The sequence below is a fragment of the Podarcis raffonei genome, chromosome 1, assembly GCF_027172205.1.
Source record: "Podarcis raffonei isolate rPodRaf1 chromosome 1, rPodRaf1.pri, whole genome shotgun sequence".
NCBI classification, from domain to species: domain Eukaryota; kingdom Metazoa; phylum Chordata; class Lepidosauria; order Squamata; family Lacertidae; genus Podarcis; species Podarcis raffonei.
Genome location: NC_070602.1, coordinates 76,745,938 through 76,769,381, shown reverse-complemented (window position 1 = coordinate 76,769,381; position 23,444 = coordinate 76,745,938). Strand labels below are relative to the sequence as shown.

The following is a 23,444-nucleotide window of genomic DNA, read 5'->3' as shown; positions in this document are numbered from 1 at the left end:
TAGCCTAGCAGAGATTTGCTGTGGCAGCAAAGCAGCAGCATCCCTTATCATATAGCAATACTATTTTCTGTGGCTTGCTTTTCCATTGGCTTTGGGGCATATCTATATATCTGTATATATAATATAAATATATATTTCTTCCCTGTTGTGATTTGTACCATGAAAGCACAGATAGGTTTGTGCTACAGGGAGAAACAAGTCTTTGTATTTGTACTGCGCAGAGGTTGACTTCCTTTGCACACTAAGCTACCATCTTCGATCCTCTCACAACGCAGTCAGTCAGTTGAATGCCAAAGAGAACCCAAGGGGTATTCAGGGGCAGGGGGAGCTGACACAGTACATATCAGTTAAGCAGTGTTAATAGAGATGCAATTCAGAGTGCCACTGCAGAACAAAGGGGTGGGTATTCTTTGTAGGCATACCTCACTACTCAGTGTACATTGAATAGACTTGTTTTTGTTCATTCCAAAGCATCTGAGTAGTGGTGTGTTGCACTGCTGAACTTTATGAGACTCTTTGAGCCCCATGAGGTACATCCTTGGGGTGTTTTTTTAAAAAAAAGAAAATTCAGAGTATAATGATTTGAAATGGGCTCAAGTCAGGACATTATGACTTCGTAGTGCTTTTTTTTTATGGTGGCCAATACTAGGATTTCTAGAAATGCTTTCATCTGCAGAGCTTCTGGAGTGACACAGCTGCTAAACAGATTTTGAGAATGAGTAGCGTTATGAAAACCATCTTGACGCTAAAAGAAAAATATTCCAGTTCATAATTGACTGCTCATGTAGCATAAGTGCCTGCCTTAACAATTTTGTAAGTAGTTTAGAAACGTGTAATTATTCAAGTATGAAGCCTTTGTGACTAGGCAGGATGGGAGTGGTGAGCATTTGGCACTAGCCAATGCAATAGTCCCTCTTCTATAACTTTATGTAAACACACAGGGTGGCAAGGAATTTACTGTTCTCTCTACAAACATTTGCCTTGGAGCTCTAGCTGCGGACTTAACTTTGGAGATGTTGCATGTGTGTTTAGTTTTATGTTGGTTAAGAAAACAATGCAGCCAGCAGCTATTTGTGCAGAGGAAAAATTAGAGGTCCTCTGCATTTTAACTGAAATATAGTCTCTGGTGCCATTTCTGTGGAAGGCCTTACCTAAAAATGGAACTCCTTATTTGAAGGAAGACATGCTGTTAAATTGTTGCTACCTGTTTCATGCAAAGATTTGTATGATCCCCTGTATTCTTGTTGGGAGGGAGGAAATGCTCATGAAGAGTGCATCATAGTAAACATCTATCTCACCCTTCTTCCATGAAATAATAGCAAGCATCTCTAAGCAGGGCTCTTGGAGTCAACCTATTGAAATACTGTAAGTCCATGGATTTCAATGGGTCTGCTCTGAGCGTGAGTAGCATGAAATAGCACCCAGAATCTTTTTTCTCTTAAGGAGTGCTTGTATATCAAAAAGTCTTTTCTCTCCTATATAAAGATAATAGCTAGAGACTTGTAATTCATGTGAACTACCATTTGGTCTGCTCCAAGTAATTTTTTTTTTCTGGGGGGGGGGGCGCGTTTCTTGTATTTTGAAATATTCAGAAAAAAAACATTGCCTTCGTCATCCCAAGTTCTGCGATGTGCTAATTTCCCCCTTTTGTTTTATCATAATGTAAATGTGAACTTCTTTCGTGTAAGAAAACAGTAAACATGTTTGTATGTGTACATATATAGTCAACCACTAACTTATTCAACACTGTATCTTATGTTGTTTTTTTTTTAATGTCTTGCACAATTTAAATCAGGGGTTCCCAGACTGTGATTTGTGGACCACCAGTAGTCTGCTAGCTTCATCTAGGTGGTCTGTGACATGTATGCAAAGAACACTTACAATTTGAATTCTAGGGGATTCAAATTGTAATACATTAAAATACAAGAAATAAAAGAAGCAATAGAAATGAAATTAAAAATCATACAGCATCTAGCGCAGCACATTGCAGTTGCTAGAACAGGCGGGGGGGATCATTTTAGTCACTCAGCAATTTTTGAGTGGGAAATAAAGTGTGGGAACCACTGATTTAGGTTTTTCTAGTAAGTTGCTGCTTAAGGCAGAATGATTATACTGCTGTGTTTGTTTTGCTGCTAATATGTTATAATTTATATGGCCTCTTCTGTAGCAACCCATCTGGTCAGATGGGAAAATAACCAGGGTTATAAATGCTTGTTTCATCAGGTAAAATTCAGTATTTTTTTTCTGCTTTAATTTTTAATTGCTTTAGTTGGACGAAATCCAGATTTTATTGCCAAAACCTAGTATTTTGACATGCATTGGGTGTTTGAAAGGAAAAGAGATCCATGATGTTCTTTAACCCTAACTTCTTTAAAAAAACAAAAACATGTTAAAATGCTATGGTCTAGGTTAGTCTCGGCTCTAATAACCACCAACCTATAAATTAAGCACAAGTAGTAAGAAGCTATGCACCATAGCTGTGTGCCAGCTGGGGGAAGCCAACTTCTCCCACTTTTTGTCTTGGAAAAGGCTTTGTAATGCCAAATTTTGAGTCTTTTGGATAAAGGCTGAAATAGGGTGACGCAGGTGCGAGCTTTTGCGTGACTTGGCACTTAATATGGTTTCCTCAGACTAAAGAATGGCATCTGATTACACCAGAAGCCAATGGAACAATAGCTTGCCTTAATGGCTTGCCTGTATCTTGCTAGTGTAGCATTGTTCTCAAGTTTTCACAGTGCCTTTTCTTCCTTTTTTAATGCCACTTGCTGCTGCTGTCCTTACAGCACCCATTCCTCTCCTGTTCTCTCTATATCCAGTTTCCTTGCAACCAGTAGCAGCTTGTGGATTGGTAATGTTGCCACAGACGCTGTGGTTGCTGTGACAAGGGACTGGTGTCCTCTTGTTCCACTGATGCACACCAGCCTGACCTGCAATCTGCAGAAAATCCAAAGTGCCAAATAGAGAATAAGACCCAACCTTTAGAAGTAATTTTATTTTGTATTAGTCTTACTTGAGACCAGAAATCTCTGGGCTGATTTGGGGGGGGGCGGTACCCTGATGCGATTGTGCACTTGTGGGACAGCCTGTCATAGATCAATGTTAGCACTTGCTCACGAGTAACATGTTTTGTCTGAAGTCAGAGCAGCAACAAGATTAGTGAGGAAACAATTTTATTTTACATGGCGATTATCATTAAGGGAGCATTTTAGTAGTCATTGCTTGAATAGTTCCATGTTTGATATTGGTATGCTTTGCTTCTCCCCCTTCCCCATGTTTTATTGGAAATGTGTTAAGTATTTATTTTGAAACGATATACCTCCCTATTAAAATAATTCCTAAAAATGTGAACTGGGTTGTGTGTTTTAATTTGTACCTCCTGGGCTTGGCAGCTGTAATCACGTGGTACTTTCTATTGAAAGCTGAACTTGTTTGATGCAGTCAGCTTGGGGGGAGAGGTGGAGAGAGATGCCTGGCCATCCAAAGATGGAAGGCAGACCCCCAGGTATCCTAAGCTTGGTGACACCAAGGTGCCTCGTGTGACCCTACCCTGACATCCCATTCTCACAACTACCGTATTTTTCACTCTATAACACGCACCCGACCATAACACGCACGTAGTTTTTAGAGGAGGAAAACAAGAAAAAAAATATTCTAAACGAAACAGTGGATGTATGATTTTTGTGGTTCATGCTGTGGCCACAGACGTGGGATCTGACAGTGAGTTTGGAGTAGCCCAATGCAAAAATCCTGAGGATCCATGTGGATCCATGCTTTGTAACCATGTTTTTGCACCACTGCAGCCCCAGGCAACAGTGGGTACGTGATTTTTTTGGTGCAAGATGTAGCCATGGACATGCTATGTGATATGATGGTGAATTTGGGGTGACCCAGTCCAAAAATCCCGAGGATCCATGTGGATCCATGCTTTGTAACCACGTTTTAAGTGGGGAGGGAAGGAAAAGCACTCAAGGGACAAGGAGCACCCGTGGGGTGTGTGGAGAAGGATGCTGCTAATAATGCAGAAGAGGGGTTTAAGGGGACAAGGAGCACGCGTGGGGTGGGTGGAGAAGGATGCTGCTAATAATGCAGGAGAGGGGTTTAAGGGGAGAAGGCTCCTCTCCTCTCCCACTTTGCTCCTTTAAAGCAAGCAGGCTCTGCTTTTCTCCCTCCTCCCCGCTCATCCCCGGCTTAGCGAGCTGAAAAACTTTGCTGCTATGTAGCGAGCTGAGTGGGGAGAAGAGAGGACAGAGAGCCTGCTTGCTTTAAAGGAACCAACCGGACAGGAGCCACTTACACTTGTGTAAGCGTCTCCTCTCCTCTCCCGCTTTGCTCCTTTAAAGAAGCAGGCTCTCTGTCCCTCTCTCCTCCCCACTCAGCAGCTCTTCTCCTGCTTTGCTGTTTCAAAGCGAGCCACGGAGGAGGGAAGGAAGGGGAACCATGGATCCTCTGCTCATGACTGCAGCAGATCCCCCCGCCACCCGTAGGCATTCCCTCCATAACACGCACAGACATTTCCCCTTACTTTCTAGGAGGAAAAAAGTGAGTGTTATGGTGCAAAAAATACGGTACTCCTTTGGAAGCCACCAATTATTCTCAGGAGCCCATTAGGAATTGGAGCCATAGCTTGTTACTCACCCAGCCCAGCTAGACTCCTCATCAACCCTTTGCCTCAGTTTTCTACCCCCTGTCTGTCATGAAACCAGGTGATCCAGGAGAACCACCATGTATTTTGCACTGAGATCCTTTGCTGATTTAACAGACATCCAGAAAACCTTTCATTCTGGCCTCTCGTTTAGAGCAGCTATCACCAGTTGTGAATTATGAAAGTGCAGGGACTTGTTGGTCCCATCTGACTCTCCTGTGTTTGTGTTGGCCAAGTTGATACTCGTGGGTTTGTTAGTGCATCATCTGGGACAGATGCAAAATCTATGCACCCCTTATTTAAGACACTCTTTCCAGCCTCACCATTGTGCATATATCGGCCAGATATGCTTATTGTAGCTCAGTGGTACGGACACACATTTCACTTATATAGAAGGTCCCAGATTCAATCCCTGACATCTCCAGGAAGGGCTGGAGATAGGTAGACCCCCATCTGAAACCTTGGACAGCCACTACCTTGCAGTACAGACAACAGTCAGCTTAGATGGTCTGACTCAACATAAAAGACTTTCCTGTGCTGTTAACCAAAGCCACAACACACAAGATTATGTAAAGGGGAAACGGGGGGGGGGGGGGACTTAATAAAAGCACCGTAAAAGTACCTGAAGGAGCGTCTCCACCCCCATCATTCAGCCCAGACACTGAGGTCCAGCTCCGAGAGCCTTCTGGCAGTTCCCTCACTACAAGAAGTGAGGTTACAGGGTACTAGGCAGAGGGCCTTTTTGGTAGTGGTGCCCGCCCTGTGGAACGCCCTCCCACCAGATGTCAAGGAAATAAACAACAATCTGACTTTTAGAAGACATCTGAAGGCAGCCCTGTTTAAGGAAGTCTTTAATGTTTTATCGTGCTTTTAATATTCTGTTGAGAGCGACCCAGAGTGGCTGAGGAAACCCAGCCAGAAGAGTGCAGTATAAATAATAATAATAATAATAATAATAATAATAATAATAATAATATAATAATAATAATAATAATAATAATAATAATAAATAATTACCATGGATGGTAGCATTAAAAAGTAACATGCTTCTATGATATCCTGACCTAGATACTAACAACAGTCAAAGAAATGTAAGGCAGATTCCCATGGATTCCCCAGATTCCCTTAAACTAAGGAAATGATTCTCAAAGGAGGCAGTGACAGCCACCAACATGGATGGAATTTAGACAAATTCATGGGGGATATCAATGGCTATTAACCTTGATGGTTATGCTCTGTCTCTATAGAGCAGGGTTTCCCAAACCTGGGTCTCCAGGTGCTTTTTGAACTACAGTTCCCATCATTCCAGACCACTGGTCCTGCTAGCTAGGGATGATGGGAGTTGTAGTCCAAAAAACACCTGGAGACCCAAGTGTGGGAAACACTGCTATAGAGGCAATAAGGCTTCTGAATATCAGCAGCAGGAGCGGAGAGCGCGCTTGTATTCAGGTCCCGCATGCGAGTTTGTATCAGGCGCCTGGTTGGCCACTGTGCGAACAGGATGCTGGACTAGATCGCCGTATGTTCAAAGAAAGAACAAAAAGTCCTCATGGATGGCGGCCAATCCACGACAGGTTATGCCGCTGCACCATGCGTTAGTCTTTAGGTGCCGCAGTATCGATGCTGCTGCTGCTGCTGCTGCTGCTCTGGGAGCTGCCACGCATCTAGGAAGAAGCAAGCCATAGGAAGACCCTTTTAACTTATCTGCCCCTTCAGTGCTTCCGCATATCGCCCGCGTCACTTTCAGACGTGCGCCGGACAGGGAGGGCGGCAGCTCCTGGCGTGGCGAGCGGTCTCCAAGCGCTGCCTTTCCTCCGCCTGGAATCCCTCTGGATCTGTTCTGTTCGATCGAGCCAGGCATTTCGCCACCGGCGCGGCTATATCTGTGCCCGCCTCCCAACCCCCTCCCCTTCCACCCCGGCCTTGGAAAAAGCAATACATTGACGCGGACGGGGCTGCTGGTATGTCAAGGTTAATTCGCGCGCTCGGCCAACGGCTTCGCTGCGAGGATTCCCCGCCCGCGGCCCTTGGAGCCTCCCCGCTTCACAATTAGCTGGTCCCGAGGAGAAGGAGGAGAGCGGGGACCCGCCTGCAAACTTTTCGCGCGGCCCTGCACGTGCGCGCCCCCCAAAAGTGGGGCCCGCGCCGGGCTGCAGCCCGCCTTGCGCGATAGCGCCTCATCCCAGCCACGCGCTACTCAGAAGGAAGCGCCGTCCAAGTTCGGCAGGGCTTCCTCGCGGGTAGGCGCTTATAGGGCGGCAAGCCCGGCTTCGACGCCTCGAGGCAGGCCCCGGGGCAGCTGCTGCTGCAGCAGGAAGAGGTTTGGACGCGGCTCTAACTGGCCACGAGGCGAGCTTCCTTTCCCCTCAAGCAGCCCCAGGGAAGCTGGCTCTGCCCCGCCGCACCTGCTGCGAACACGTTGTGCGCCAGGGAGAGAGAAAAAGTTCAAGCAACGACCGAAGGGTTTCCCTTCTTTCTTTCCCTCCCTCCTCATCTGGCGAGTCCGGCTTCTCCAGGCATTTCCGGGTTGGGGAAAAAAAAAAGAAAAGCCTCTCTCTGTTATTTTTCTGTTTGGACATCGATCCCAACTCTTTGGACTGCTGGGCTTTTGTTTAACATCAGCGAAGGAAAAGAAATTTCCCCCTCCCTTCTGCGTCTCTTCTCAGGTGCCTTCAGGATCAGGGGTATAAGGTAACGCCGGGAGCGATCGGAAACTTTGGGTCCCTCCCCCTTTCTGAGAAGATATCTATTAGAGGGTCTTGGGGGCCGTTTCTCTCGACCTACGTCTCACACGCATATCCAGGTGAGTTTGTGCGGCACCTCACCTGGCTAACGCGGCTTCCCCTCGGAAAGGAACCACTCTTCCCACCTGCAGCCCCATCTGTGGTCTGCCTTGACCTGCGGACAGGTAGCTTGCCGAAAGGCTTGCCGATAATGGCCATTGGAAGGAATGCGTCGGTATTACTTGCGAAAGGATGTGATTATTGAGCTGTAGAAAGCTTCCTTTTGAGGTATCCGGAGCCTTCAGTGCCTCGAATGCGTCCTAATCGGCTGACAGAAAATTCCACGAAAGTTTATGGTGTTGGGCCACCCACCTCACTTACTTACGTGGCTCCTCTCCCCGATGAGATTTCTAGAGAGTCAGCTGTTTTCATTCTCTTTTAGCAAACACGTTAAAGATTCTTGTGGCATCTTAGGTGTGTTAATAAACGCTAACAAACTGATAATGAGGTTTTGTGAACACAGAGCCACTTCTTCAGTGCAATCTTAGACGATAAGATGGTGACTTTATTTAGTTATTTTGTTTATAACCACATTTTAAAAACTAAAATGCGTAATGTGGTTCTTTAGCAAAGCCCTCCTGAACCTGCTATCTGAAAAAATCCTCTGGGTTAGTTCTTGTGTAGTGACAGGAAGAATTTCATCAGGTGAAGCTGAAATGGATGCGGTTCATTGCTGAGAAAACTGCAGGTGTCAAACTCTTGCATTGTTCTTCACTGCAGTTCTTGCCACTCAAGAGTTGCCTGAGACACTGAAGTTTGGCAGGTGGTGCTTTTCCTGGTGTGGAAAGAAACATGATGGGAAATGTGTCGCCTGCTAAAGTTAAGCGTAAAGGCATATGAGCAAGACCACAAAGGTGTTTGTGTGTGTGTGTTTAAGATTACAGCGGTACCTCGGGTTACATACACCTCAGGTTACAAACACTTCAGATTACAGACTCTGCTAACCTGGAAGTAGTACCTCGGGTTAATAACTTTGCCCCAGGATGAAAACAGAAATCACGTGGCAGCAGTGGCAGGAGGCCCCACTAGCTAAAGTGGTACCTCAGGTTAAGAACAGTTTCAGGTTAAGTACAGACCTCCGGAACGAATTAAGTTCATAACCAGAGGTAGCACTAAGAGTATTGTCATGTGTGCTAGCATGTGTCCCCATAGTGTTGCTACATCTTCTTCCTATAAGAGAATCTGCAACCCTTAGTGCATTGCAGACAGAAATGTAACAGGTACAGTTTCCCCCATCATTGTAGTGTTTAATTTCTGCTGCTTATGTCACTGTTATGGGCACAGAACCTTAACAATGACCCAGTTAATGACCTCTGATGCAACCACTCTTATCAGTAATAACTTATGACTCATTTCAATGAGGAATTAGAAATTCTTGTCTTGGCATCTTAAGCACTGTAGGAGTAATTATCAGTTGTTGTAACAGCTGTGGTGATTGATTGTGATTGGATATCTGACACAAGGTGCTCACAGGCTTCTCTGTTGCTCTCCTGTAGAGGTAGAAAAGTGGAGCCTTTCACAAATTCTGCTCTTCGAGTTGAGATTTGAACCAGGGCTCAAGGTGGTAAGTCCCACGTAACTTTTACACAGATCTGCTCTTAGTATTATATAGTTGCCTATGGGTAGGTTCAATTTTCTTGTAGGTGTGTTATTGCTGCAGCTGTAGAAACTCAACTGCTGCATGCTTGGTGTCTGGAACAAGGGCAGTTTTAGGCCCTTAAGGAATGAGGGTAATTAGGAATTGGGATTGCAGATAGATGGAGCAGTCTATACGGACCAAAGGAGTAGCAGAATGAACAGCCACTTGGGGTATAGAAAGAAACTCCAAATTTCAATGAGCCATCTTTCTTCTCTCTGTTACCACATGGAATGGGGATTCTTAACAATTGAAAAGAGGACAATGTAATTTTGAGACCAAAGGATGGAAAAATCAGGGTATCAATTAAGACAGGTTCCTATTTGCGTAAGACCTATTATCAAGAACAGAAACTTTGTGCTGTTTAAATTGTCTTGTATAGCAGGAGACATTGTTTTGTTGGCACAGTATTTCCCTCTCCCCCCCCATTGCAAATTTTAAGCATTTTTGTAAGAAGTGTCCCATCAGGTTGAGTACTTGGGTGTGGAAGTTGAAGAATGGGATAGAGATAATAAATTATTGTTTCATTTATTTAGTGGCATTTGCTTCCTGGAAAGTGTGCCCTGGTTGCAGCTTTAACTGAACTGTAAATAACATGTAGGAACCAATCCAACTCAATCATACTTAAAAGCATTGACTTCAATGGGATAGAGCATGATTAACTTTATCTTGAATTATGGTGGTGTTGATGTGGAGTTTGTTTTGCTGACATTCCATGGTTTGGTGAAAGCTCTTCAAGGCCATTGTCACAGGTGTGGATTGTTAGTTTACCTGCGAATCCCAGCTCCTTTAAAGTAAATTTATTTGAACTGATAAGCACTTCCAGAAGGAAACTTGGGAAGCATATGAGTGTAATGCTCACATGGAGTGGATGAGGCCTTGCACTTGCAATATTTTTTCTTTTTCTTATTCCTCTTCTATGTCCTTGCTCTGGATAACTGGCTGGATATCCTGAGAAGAATGTCAGCATCCTCACCTGTATGCAATAGTATTTCTGCTGTGAAGTTCATTGGCTCAAATAAGCCAAGACTGAGTGTTATGTACAAATAACTATATCTCCTCCATAAGTTAAAAAATAGGAAAGAATGAATAATGTATATAGTGTGGCAAAGGGAAACAAAGCCTATTATTACTCAATTAGTTGTAAATTAACACAGTGGTCAGATGTGCTCCATTGTTAAGAAAATATATGCCAAAGTATCAGTTAAATAAAAGCTAACTTTTATCAGCCTTTTTCTTGATGATTTAAATCACTACAGCCTGGTTGGGCTTTAGATATTGTTAAGGGGGAGAGAGAGAAAATGGCTGAGCTGTCAGAGCATTCAGGTATGAGCTTGACACACCCAACTGGATGACCAACTTCAAAGACCTGTAGTGAGTGTTTGACGCTGTTTTTTTCTGCCCCATTAAGCACTCCATATCTTGTCATGGCATCAGTCCTGTGAGTTCTTGGTGACATTTTCATTCTGTGTGCTACACATTTTGACTGCCTGATCCTCTGCACCAAATATAAAGTCCGCCAATCACTGAGGTCACACAACCCCCAAATGACATCACTTGAACTTGTGTAATAACAGTTCTCAGTAGCTGCCACTCTGTTGCATCAATTCTTTGCAAGTGCGCCTGCTTCCATTGTGCACGTGGCACTCCTATACCCTCTTTCATTACGTTGCCCATTCCAGTGAAGTAAATGGGAAGATGTATTGACACTGGGAGTTGTGTTCATTGGAGCCCAAATGGCCCCTGGACTGGTGCTCATGTGATTTTGATAGCAGTTGTCTTGGGTTACTGATATAATAAAGCTTGACTTTTTTACTGTTAGATCTGGGTTCTCCTGCTGCCCAGTCTGCCTAGTGTGATGAGTTTTCACTCTAGCCAGGTGTGGAATGTTTGATAGCAGCTCTCCCTTCGTAACCCATTATAGCGGATCATTCCAAGGTGCCTGACATGACTCATGGGCGGTGGAGAACTGTGCAACAGAACACTTTAATGGATGCTCTGGGGGAAGGGTGTGGCTATGTTGAGCTAGAAGAAGTGCAATGGTTTTGTTGGTTCTCTGCTAGATAGATTCATGGTTTAACTTGCTATAATGCAGCTTTGTATATGTGTCCCCATATTGCAGCTTTTGTTAGTGCTTGTTCCTTTTTAAAGGATAAAAGCCACTTCTCCATGACCATATTAAAGACTTCTTCTTACAGAAAACTGAGAATTTTTAGATTTGTTAGAGTGCTGAGAACGCGATTGGGGATCAGAGCCCTACATTCATATGCTTCCAAACGGAACATGGATATAGGGGGTAAATATTGTCTTTGAGGACTGTTTTGCAGACCCATCAGCTGACCAGTCAGGAAATTGAAGGGATTAATCCTGTATATCTATTATTTGAAGTTTAAAGGGAGCATCAAAGTGCAGATAATTTAATTTCCTTCCAGAGACCCTTTTCATGTCACTGGATGATTCTCTGCCACCATGTTACATTAATAAAATGGACAAAGGGTGAGAGCATATTCTTTTCAACATTAAATGGAAGCAAATGAGCTCCTTGATGAAGAGAAGAGAGAAACAAGCACTTGTTATTTTTCAAGGAAAACCGACCAAAATCCATTTGCCGAAGAGATTATATTTGCATGTGTGGCCTGTTTTGAGTTCCTGAGATTCATATATTTGCATGCATCTCATTGAACTCATATTTCCTGCTTGGTTTTCTTTTTCTGTTCTACCCCCCCCCCCATGCTCCCCATGCTCTCAATAAAACCATTTCTTTTCAGCTGTACATGAGGGAGAGTAATGACATTGCAGCTTGGATTAACTTTGAATAGTGACCTAAGAATCTTGAGTACAAGCCCCATTCCCAAGTATGCTTCCAACACAGTTGCCCACCAGGACTTGATTCTCCCTACAGAGGAACATTCTGAGCAGGCTGCCACAAGAAGTCCAGAAGTATATGAGGCAGAAATTATAGGACTTGAGATATCAGAGTTGTTTCAGGAAATACTGCCTTGGGGCAGGAAGTTCAATTAAAGGACAACGAGGGTATGTGTGATGTTCGAAACCTAGGCCTAGCTCACACAAACAGTGGTGGTAAAATGATTCCTAGACTGCATCCTAGACTCCTGGGGCTCTCATGCAATCCTTGGCATTTACACGTTAGTCCACCTCCTCAGACACTTAACTGTAAGAGAAATCTTCTTGCAGCAGCTAATAGTCTAGCTTTACAGCAGGTGCTACTGAAGGATGCAAATCTGGCCAGAACATGATGTCAAGTGGTGTGTTTTGCATATTGTATACCTCCCAATGGATAGTTTGGATTCATGCAAAACCAAGATAAAGCATTAATTCTATGATCCTTGGAAACAAGTGTTTGTGTGTGTGTGTGTGTGTGTGTGTATGTGTATGTATGTATGTATGTATGTATGTAAATACATACAGTGCTTTTTTCTGGGGGGACACAGCATTTTGTGAATCTAAATTTGGCCTCATTGAAGGGCAGTATTTTAATATGAGCAGGAAAATGAGAGTCCCATTAAACTATTTTTTTTAAAGAAAAAAAGCACTGCACACACAGAGATAGAGATGTGGATGCATTTTATAGTTCTATATATCTGCATGCAATCCAAAGGGGGTTGAGAAAAGCTTGTTCTTCTCAGCTTTTTCAAGATCACCAGCTCCCATTTGACTTAGCAATGTATGGTTTTACCTTTGCTCTTCCTGCGTGATCTTTGATTCTTAGAAGGGATTTCTGCAATGATTTGTGTTCTGTAAATGGCCTTGTTTCAGTCACCTCCATGACCCTAAAAGTGTTTTTAAAAATCCATTCAGGCTCCAGTTAAAATCTTGAAGCAGCTAATAAGGAAAGAGGAAATAAAATCCACAGGCAGCCAAGGCACTCCTACCTGAACTCATATATTTCTCCTGGTATTGGTATGTCAAAGTTTGTTTTTGCTGGGTAAATATTATCTTTGAGGGCTGCTTTGCAGGCCCATCGGGTGACCAGTTGAGGAGGAGGTAAAGGGCATTAAACAATGCTGCTTAGAACTCTCAGGGATCCTGTCAAGTGGCTCCGGTGCTGTGTCCTTTCACATGGCCCTGTGATAAAGCCTTGTGCTCCTTGATAGTTGCTGCTGTGGCCAAGGCCAGCTTTGCCTTGGCTTGCAGCCCTGAACGGCTGCTTTTCAAAACAAACAGCATCCTACCGTGACATTTCCAACAGGCTGGGGTGGCTTTTTGTTTCCTCTGTTTCTGTGCAGTTGAAAACAAGCATATGGCAACAGGCAATTACAGGACACTAAAAAGGGGAGGGGATGCTTGTAGTTGTTGATCCACACTGCTGCAAGAATATGTGCAACTTTATCATTATCAAATGCAAAATGAATAAGTTCCTAAAGCAAGCATAATTGGTACTCCTTCCCTCCCCCTGCTTCCTTGTCCCTCTGGTCTTGCCTACTTATCACATAATAAATGGCCATCACCAATGCCAATCTGAGGGCTGCAGCAATTCGTTCAGCCCAAGTGAAAGTTGAGATTTAACTATTGTTTAAATCCCTCCATTCCTAGGCTATCTGACCTGACTAGAATAAAGCAACAAGGAACAACAAGTAATAGTTCTCCAGGATGCTGTCATTTATCTACAAAGAACAGCTGCCTTCGTGAAACAATTCACTCCTTTCCTTTTATCCCTGATATTATTCATGCTTAAATCCTTGTACCTGCTGCTGCTATTAGTATAGCTGTCACCAATGTGTTACGCGGGTTGGTATGCAGGTCTTCTAGTCATGTTATGATTAGTTGGTGGCTCCATGTTGCCCTCAGCAATAGGCATGCCACAGGTTCAAAAACCCTACACCAGAAACCCTTGAGCTTGTTCTCACTGCCAGTTGCACTGCTGTTTCCCGCGGACTGCTGTTTGCTCCGATTCAGCGGTAAAGGATGGGTTTCCCAGACAAAGCTCTGGGACAAAAGAAAACAACCAGCCTTATTCAGACATAGAGCTTTAAAGCACAGGACCTGTCCCTTGAAAGCATAACATGAAAGGAAGTCTGGATGAGCCCATAGTGCTGCAGGGATTTTGGGATTGCCATATCTGTCCGTATTTTTAAGAAGCAGTGAGGAATGATGAGCGGAGATGGTTAACTAGCAGATACAGGCTGCTCTTGCCCAATCTGAACACATTTCGCCTTAGACCACATGCTATACTGGGCATGTGTATATATTCCAAGCTGTTTTGTCTGCATGACGTGTTAAAAAGTGTCAGGCAGAAATGCTTACAGGCTCTGCATTTGTTTTGATGAGGCAGAGAGCCAGGAAAGTATGAAGATATTTCAGAGATCCTGAAGGAGATTCCAACAGCACACGGAGGGCACTGGGCCACAGTCTCACTTCCCTCTTCCCACCAGTGGGAAAGCAAGTACATTGGGTTATGATGTGCTAAGCGTGCAGACTTGGGAGTGAGGTCAGTGGTAATCTATAACATATGTGCTTGAGAACGAAGAAAACAGCTCTCAAGAAGGATAGACTCCTTCCAGAAACAGAGTGCTCTAGTTTCTAATGTTAAAACGTTAATCCTCTGAGGTGGGGAAGGGGCATTGGAAAAGCAGGCCTCACCTGGGCACCCCTGCTTGTGTTTTGTTATTGAATTATGTTAAAAGGTTAATCTTTTCAGAAGCCTTATAATCCCCTGAAAGGGTGAGGCTAATACAGCAATAAGCACAGCTTGAGAGAGAGGGTGTGTTGTTTGGAAACCCTCCCTCCTGCTTTTAATTTCCACAAACTATTCATGACCTTTTGAAATCCATCTTAACAGGAGGTTATGAATAGCAAGCAAAAGATTCTCTAAGCAGTGGTCCGCTCCCCCCCCCCCTTTCCACCTACACACAGAAACAAAGGCCAGAAAACTGTCCATTCTGAAAATGGCTTTGAAATACAAATTTGATGTGATCAGGGAACATCCACCTCAATGGGCCTTAGTTTTCATCTTCCCCCACAGCTCCTCCAGCCTCATGTGACTCATGGTGGATGTTGTGGATGTTTCATGGGGTCTTTTGACAGGGAAACTCTCTGCAAATCAGATGTGATTAATTATGGTGCTGATAAGCATATAGAGTGCCTAGTACAAAACATCTCCCCCTTTTTCCAGTGTCGGATTAGGAGTCTCTGTAGAGGCAGTAAACACACCATGCATGTTGCAATTCTTTGTTACTGGGCACCAATCCTTGGATGTTTCTTAATTATGTAGCTACTAAACTCTCAGTTTAGATCGCTTGCCTATGATTATCCTTAGAAATAGATCTAGAAATGTTAAAAAATGTTTACCCCACCATTTTGTTAGGCTGCAGTACACAAGGTAGCTTATCAACATATAGGTATGTTGATTTACCATCTCTTCAAGAGGCTGTTCTAAACACTGGGTGCTAGCACTGAAAAGGCCTTCTCTCTGGTTCACATCTACTTTATTTTAGATGGCAGAGGGGTCCTAAAAGAGGACCTCAGCTGTTGATTAAAGGTGCTGAGCAGATTCATCGTCATGAAGCAACCACAAGGGAAGGGAACGGCTTGTACTCATTAAAAGAATGAGCTGTGAGCTTGGATGTTTGATCCTCAGTTCAAACCTCACCACATGAACTCACTGGATGGCCTTGCGCAAGTCACTATTCCTCCAGCGTCAGTCCTTATCTCTGTTACATGAAGCCAAGAATATTGGCCTGGCTTTCAAGGGGCATTGCATGAACGTTCTGCTGGACTTCAGCAAATGTGCTTATGCTTGGTACTTTAATGTGTGCCTTGGGACATACCAAGTAAACATAGATGAAGGTAAGGAAGTACAGATTATTTTCACCCACCACTGAGGAACTACAAAGTCTCTGCACACCAGGGATTAGGTCAAAGAATGCTATAACCAGATCATCTTGAGCCCTGGTATCTCCCACTCTTCCCCCAAAAGTTATTTAAAACTGCAATTTTCTGGTGAGGGAGCAGGTTGTGTCAGTTCTTTGACATAATACCAGTGTGAGGAAGGTCTCATTTTGGTTCACCCTGGTATGTTTCTACATTTGTTTCTACAATGTCTGTGTCTGTTCAAGCTGCCAAGTAATAGGAATGAAGTGGCTCTATCTTTCTCAGTTAATAATGATCTCTACAGTCACTCCTCTCGATAAGATATTATTCCAACTGTTGCACAATAAACTGAGCAAACAATCTCCTTGATATCTATTAAAAACTCCCCAAGTATATGCTGACTTTCCTGCCTTTGGGTTAGGTCAGATAGTTTGGCCTTCCAGAGGTTTGCTGAACTGCAACTCCCATAATCCCTGCCCATTGTCCATGCTTGCTTGGCCTGATGGGAGTTGTAGTTCAGCAACATCCAAAGGTCCTCTGGGTTAAGTCCTGTGCAGGTGCAGGTGTCTGTGTGAACTGGCCACCAGCTTTAATTATATCCATTTGTTCAGAATCAGAGCATCTCAAGCTTTGTTGTCATAACCTGGGGGAAGTCTTGTTTTTCCTGCGAGCTCCAAAATTCTGGTTGCTACTGCCAAAAGAAAAGTGTTACTTTCTTTAAAATTCTGACAGAACACCACTGCATGAATTTGGTCCAGAAGTATGCCGATAAATCTGGCATTCTTTCTTGCTTTCCCTTATTCCTCAAACTTCTCCCTGGAACAACTATGAAGTAAAACTTCTCTTCCCTTGCTCTTTCCCTACTACTTCAAAGGCCCTTAAAAAATTCACCAGGTTTGTTGATGATTGTACCAAATGATATAGGTTATTAAAAACAAAAGGGGGGAGCCAAGAGCTCCAAAAGCAGTGGGGTGATTATTATTATTTTGGTCACATTGATAAATAAGGACTATTTTAATTCTGTCTGGACATGGCAGGTTATATTTCTGGTTTGTTCCACTGATTGATCATCAGTAAACATTGTTGTGGGTAGTATGAGCACAGTCTGTTAGCTTCTGTACTAATCCTCTTCTGCTGAGCATACACCACTAAAACTTCACACAGATCTTTCCTGTTTTCTTTAAAAGGGATGTTAAAAATAAACTTAATGGGCTAGAAGCAGAAACAACAGGCTTGAGTATTACACCTGCCTGTAGCACCTCTGGGCAATTTTGTACAGCCTGCGACTTTCCTATCCCCCCCCTTTTTTTAAAAAAAATCTTAATAAAAATACTGGTGGCGGTTCTACATAAAGTATTGGCAAAAACTTCCTTCTAGCTGGCTTCCTTGAACTTTGACTGCATATGATTTATGATCTGATATTCTAAGCCACATGGACATAAAAAAATACATAGAGAGAGGCTTTGATAGTTTTGAGGGTTGTCTTCACACACACTTCATGCACAGCGGCTCCCAGACTTTGGAACTCCCTCCCTAGAGAAGTCAGACTGGCTCCCTTCTTGCTGTCTTTCTGCCAGCAGGTAAAGACTTTCTTGTTCCAACAGGCTTTTGGGAATTAACTGATTTTAATGAAAGGGTTACTGCCATGCTGTTTTTATTGTGATTATTGCAGTGTTTTAAACAGTTTTTTTAAAAATATGCATATAGTTTTAATTCTTTTGTTACTTAATTGTATTTTAATGATGGATTTTTCTATGTTTTTAGCAGTTCTTGTTTTTATCTGTAAGCCACCTTGAGTCCCATCTAAGAAAAAAGGCAGGGAATGAATGACTGAATGAATGAATGAATGATGCATTTTATTTCTACGCAAGATGGAAACCCCAACCCTGTGTGTCTTTGTGCCCATGGAAGCCTAATCAAGAAAAAGCTGCTTTCCTAGAAGATTACTTAATTGCTCCCAGTCTTCCCAATGTAATTGACATTCCTGTTCTAATAGGAATTACTTTTGGCTATATGGATCAGGAAAGTTTCCAGACTGCACAATTATTTGGGTAACCAATAAACTGGGGCTGCCTCTGGGCTTCGTTTGGAAGTTGCAGCTCATGCAGAATGCAGCAGGTAGGGTGCTGAGCAGAGTCCCTGGCTGTACACACATTACTCCTCCGTTAAAAAAATTGCAGTGGCTGTTCATTGGCAACCAAGCCGTGTTCAAGGTTTTTAATATTGCCATTTAAAGCCTTAAAAAACTTGGGACCACTAACAGATCACTTTCCCCAGTTCAGACTCAGTGGACCCTGAGAATCATTGTAGGAGGCCTTGCTGACTATGCTGTGGCCTTCCCTCGTGCCATTTGGGAGGCATCAACAATGGCATTTTCAGATGCTTTTAAAAAATGTATTTGTTTTCCCTGGTTGCACTGCTTAACATTATGATTTCATATATATCACCTAGATTTTATTGGTGATCTGACAAATATATTCTTTCTTGTTAACTGTTTGGAGATTTAGTTTATTTTTAGGTTAAGCGGTTGTATAAATAAAAGTTAGAACTGTTGGCAGCAATGCTTAATGCCTTACCCTTTTTTGTCTTCGCGCAGAATTTGTGGACATGCTGTTAATCTACATTTAGGCAGAGGAGCCTGCAAAACAGATGCGCCACAGAATGTGTGTGTAAGTAGCTCATTTACTAGAGTGATCAGAAAGCAGTGCGTTTCTACAGTTTGGGACAAGCATACAAAATATCCTGTGGAGGGGGCATTATCTATAGTGAATAAACAATGGGATAAATATTCTAGTATGAGTAGAAATTGATGTACAGTACATGCTGGCCACATAACCCGAAAAGCTGTCTGTGGACAACCGCTGGCTCCTTCGGCCTGAAGTGAGATGAGCACCGCACCCCATAGTTGCCTTTGACTGGACTTACTGTCTAGGGGTCCTTTACCTTTATGTATAAGGGATAACTGGGAAATAATTTATTTGCATCCCTCCCCTAATTGACTTGCACACAGTGCAATCCTTTGCATGTCTGCTCAGAAGTACATTCCAGCTAAATATGTGCAGGATTGCAGCCTTAGAGTGTGTTGCTATGTTGGAGCATCCTAAGAAGTGGTCCAAAGAGCATACCTTTCTATGCATACAAAAGTGCTGCTTAAGTTGTCTTCATTTCCTTTCAAACAGTTATATGGATTTTAGTTTGGTGAGGGTGCTGAGAATTTTTTTGAACATGCTAAACTACCCTTGTAGGATTACAATTACCTAAGGAAAGGAAACAGTTGTTAAAATTGTTTTAAGGATGTGGCGTTGTTAGAAAGTGCTTCATGGAAATAAATAATAAGCAGCTTTCAACTGGACATATCAGGACCCCAAGGGTTGCATTCCGCTAAGTTTTACTTAGAGTAGAACCATTGAAATTTATGTACCAAAGTTAGTCTTTGTCATTAATTTCAATGGCTCTGCTCTCAGTAGAAGTTAATTGAATGCAACCCTTGGTAGCAACTTCAGGAATTTCGCTTGTGTTTCTCTGAATCTGAGCCATTGGTGTCTTGAACACTAATAATAATAATAATAATAATAATAATAATAATAATAATAATTTATTGCTTATACCTCGCCCATCTGACCGGGCCTCCCCAGCCACTCTGGCCGGCTCCCAACAGAATCTTAATATTTGATGTTTTATCATGTTTTTAACAACTTCCCTAAACAAAAGACTGGCTAATCTAAAAGTCCAAAAATGTGTGCTTATTCCAGGGGCGACTAAGCATTTTTGGCCTGGGAGCTGCATGACAGCAATGGGTGCAGCCACCAGCACATTACTGAGCACATACAGCGGGAGCCAATCAACCCCTCCTTTCTCACCAAGTGACAATCTGATGACCCAAGAGGGGACCAGTCTGCATCCCTGTCAGGGTTCTGGGCTGGACAGGGAGGATTCAACCTTTGTGCTCATCCCAACATGGCTGCCTACTTTATATTCCTTTGTATCACCATTGCCAATTGGGAGGGTCTTGGCTCTTCCCTGTCCTATCTTCTCCTAATTAGATTCTGTGGTGATCTCATCTTGCTTAATGCTTTTCTTCTCTTGGCAGCCCACAGCTGCTGACGGAGAATTTTCATTTTACAGAAATATAGAGCAAGTGTAAAAAGAGGGGATGTGGGTAGGCCTCTACCCATAATGCTCAGGGGCACTCAGTCCTGTTCTTTCAAGAAAGCTGTCAGCTGCCCTTTGCTTTTGAAATGCAGGTTTCTGTGAGAAAATCGCAAGTTAATCCCATTGTTACTAGACGTCAATTTCCCTTCTCTTTATTGTCTTTCAGTAATAGGAATGGGGTAATCCCAGTCCTTTGTTTCATATTCAACAAGGCATATTACTTGGGAGCATGATGATGGCCTTTCACTCAATCAGCTGGTTCCCACTTAATAAATACAAGTGAGGAAGGTGAGCTGGTGGGTGCAGCTAATACAGTGCTTATTTCATTCCTCCCTGCTCCTCTTGCTGCTACTGCCATGCTACAGACAGAACAAGCCAGAATCCAGCTTATTGTGACTTCTGAACCCAGGCTCATCGCTTGTTTCTCTTGATATAAACCATGAGTGTTAAGTCAAGAACAAATTTTGGCTTCTATGGAGACATCACCACGAGTTGGACTCTGGCTTATTTCTTGGTGGCAGGGAAACAATGGAGGGTTGAAGGAAGCATTGCATTGGCTGCACCTACCAGCACATTCCTCCTTTGTGTTAAGCCATAGTTGATTTTAAACTATGGTTTAATGTTACTTGCGAATCAGGCCAGTGTTTTGAGGAGTCTAAACAATTCAATCCAACATTGCTTTTTGAAGAAGAATGCCTTATATTTGCAGTTAGATGCACGCCAGTCCATGTGAATAAATGGTCATTTGAAGCAATGGAAAGACCTGGGGAAGAACTCTCTGAAAGTTCCCATGCGGAGGACAAGGAAGAGGATGGAGCAGCCTCAGGCATCTCTTCTTCTCTCTGCTTGAATGATGTGGGAAACATGCAGGTGGAGATGCTGGAGAAGGCCAGGGAGCTCTTCAGGCTCTGTGACAAGGAGGAGAAGGGCTTTATCACCAAGCTGGACATGCAGGTAAGCAGGAAAATTGACCGTTGCCACCTCCTTTACAGAGGAAAAGCTCTTGCTTTCCTGAACTGCCACCTATGAGCAATGTACTGCTATGTGTAGATTTTATTTGCCATTGTGCTGGAGAGTGATTTCATCAACACCCCACTGATATCAGAAGTCTATAATGTGTGTGTGTTAAGGGGTGTGTGTGTAAGACTTGAAAACTCCTGTTGACACATCAGGGGCTGCTGTTGCTGCTGCTGTGAAATTTGCTCTGTCTGTACTTCCATTCCTTCTCTATCTTAGGGTGATGAAATGCCAGGGAGGACAAGGGATCCTGTATCTTTCACAGCAGTGTGGAATTTCTGGCAGGTGCAGCCTGTCATGAAAGCTCCTGCCCAAAGGTTCCTTCTTCCACACAGCTATTAGAAATGTAGAGGCCCCCTTGCTCTCATGCCCCTGATCTACTGTTTCTCCTTCAAAGGCTATGCTGAATGACCGTTGCTTGAGCAAAGCGCTAAGCACCCATCACTCAGACGTAAAGTTCCCCACCCTATGCTCAACAGGGTGATAGTGATCCAGCCTCAGACCTGCTGCCATTTCAGTTTGGCTTCAGGCCTGGACATCAGGGCCGGCACAGCCATTAGGTGAGGTGAGGCTGCCAGCAGAGAAGCAGCACCGGCAACAATTTCGGGTAAGCTTGCACCAATTTCTGGCAAGATCTCACCGAAATCATGTAAGATCTTGCAGAGTACATGAGCTCTCATGCAATTTCAGCGAGATTTTTCTAGAAATTGCCAGAATCTCACCCGAAATCTGTGCTAATGGTGAAGGCGGCAGGGCGGTACTTCCTGTTTCACCTCAAGTGGCAAATGTGCTGGACATGGTACCAAAACTGCGCTGGTCTCCTTGGCTGATGATTTCTGTTGAAAGCTGGATGAGGGAGTTCAACCCTGTCCTTGAATTATTGTTATGGGTGGTTGCTTATGTTATGTTTGTTGCTGTTTTGATTGTATTGTGAGTGTTTTTTGTTATTGCATGCTGCGACTCACCCTGCAACCTTCTGATTGAAAGGCAGGCAATATGCATTATAAAGAAATCATATCATTAGGCTGAGTGAGGGAGCTAGTGAGTGCACTTCCCTCAGGTGACACGGAGGACACTATCCGCTTGTTGGTGTTGGAGTAACTTTCACCTGCCGGTCCACTTGGCTTCTGGAATGGGGGTAGCTTGTCCTTGTCTGAGACTGCAAAATATATTGGGCTGGCCCTGGGCCATTTTATTGCTTTTGTTAAAAACAAAACAAAACTGTAAATCACTCGGGCATCTACCACTAGATCCAGATCTCACTCTGTGCCCATCTTTGGTTTAGGGTAGCAAGGTGAAAAAGGAGGACAGGTTTCTTGCACCTTTGCAAGAGTTCTGTAGAAGAAAGAATGTCTGCAGGTGGAGTTTGACCTGCAAACTTCCACCTGCTGAATTCCCTTCTTTTGTACAACTGTTAAAGCTCCCAGAGCCCCTGAGGTCACTCGGGGAATTTATCCTGTTTCACGCTTATTAAGCAAGAGCTGGTTTCCCCAGTGAGTTGTGCAATAAATTATGTAATGCCAGATTTTGTACACACACCTGTTAACAGAAGCACTTGCAGTATATCTGTCCTGATGGACATAGATATATGGTCTTGTACCAAAACATCGTCTTTGCACCACTCCTTTCCTTATTATGAGATTGGACTTCATAGACTTCTGTTGCCTTCTTACAGAGAACGACATGAGCTCTCAACAAGCTCCTATGCTCATTGACTTGAGTTTGGCAAGGGTGAAAAATCAATGTAGTGAGGGGGGTGCAGCAACCTCTGACCCAATCTGTATGTTCAGTAGAAGCTTTCCCTCCTATCATGCATGCAAGCCATGAGCTAGAATGTTTTTGTTTGCTTGTGGAGGTGGAGCAGGAGCAGGAGCAGTCATGCAGCAGGAGGAGAATGGCAGGGGGATGCAGGAGGGACAGTCGAGGAATGGCACTGCTGTCCCCCAGCATTTGCTCCTTGAGGCAGCTGCCTCATCCTGCCTAACAGTAGGGCCGCCCTTCACAAGCAGGTTTGTTTTTTAATATGGTTGAACAATTGATCTTTCAGCCAACACTTGCATTTTGAAGTGGCACAGTCCCTTCAGAAGCTGAATTATGTGGCTATTCTGAATGGGAAGACTGGTGTTCTGTCATGAAAGTGCATTTTGTCAGCAACCTTGAATGCAAGGCATTCACATCCCCGCAGTCCGGTCAGCAGAAATGTCTCTTCTCTTTGCCTGTCAGGAATTCCTCCTTTCCTCAGGTCACCTTTTTCTGGGTTTGGGCTCAGATTACGAATTTGCAACTTGCACACTTTGAATCTGGCCACTTGTGGCAGTAACAGTGAAGGGAGCTGGGAAAATAGGACGAGTGGAAGTTTTTTCTTGTGGTTATAATGGTCTGT

General features: G+C 43.6%; 1 protein-coding gene across 1 annotated transcript in view; it reads left to right on the top strand.

Moving 5' to 3' along the window:
- The first annotated feature begins 17,241 nt into the window (after positions 1 to 17,241).
- Positions 17,242 to 23,444, top strand: part of CRACR2B (calcium release activated channel regulator 2B) — a 31,326-nt gene continuing 25,123 nt past the window's right edge. Inside the window, exons 1-3 of the mRNA XM_053381223.1 lie at positions 17,242 to 17,472; positions 18,489 to 18,561; positions 20,754 to 20,998. Of these exons, the coding sequence (XP_053237198.1) occupies positions 20,798 to 20,998 (201 nt within the window). The 5' untranslated portion in view covers positions 17,242 to 17,472; positions 18,489 to 18,561; positions 20,754 to 20,797. The remainder of the gene's footprint in view (positions 17,473 to 18,488; positions 18,562 to 20,753; positions 20,999 to 23,444) is intronic.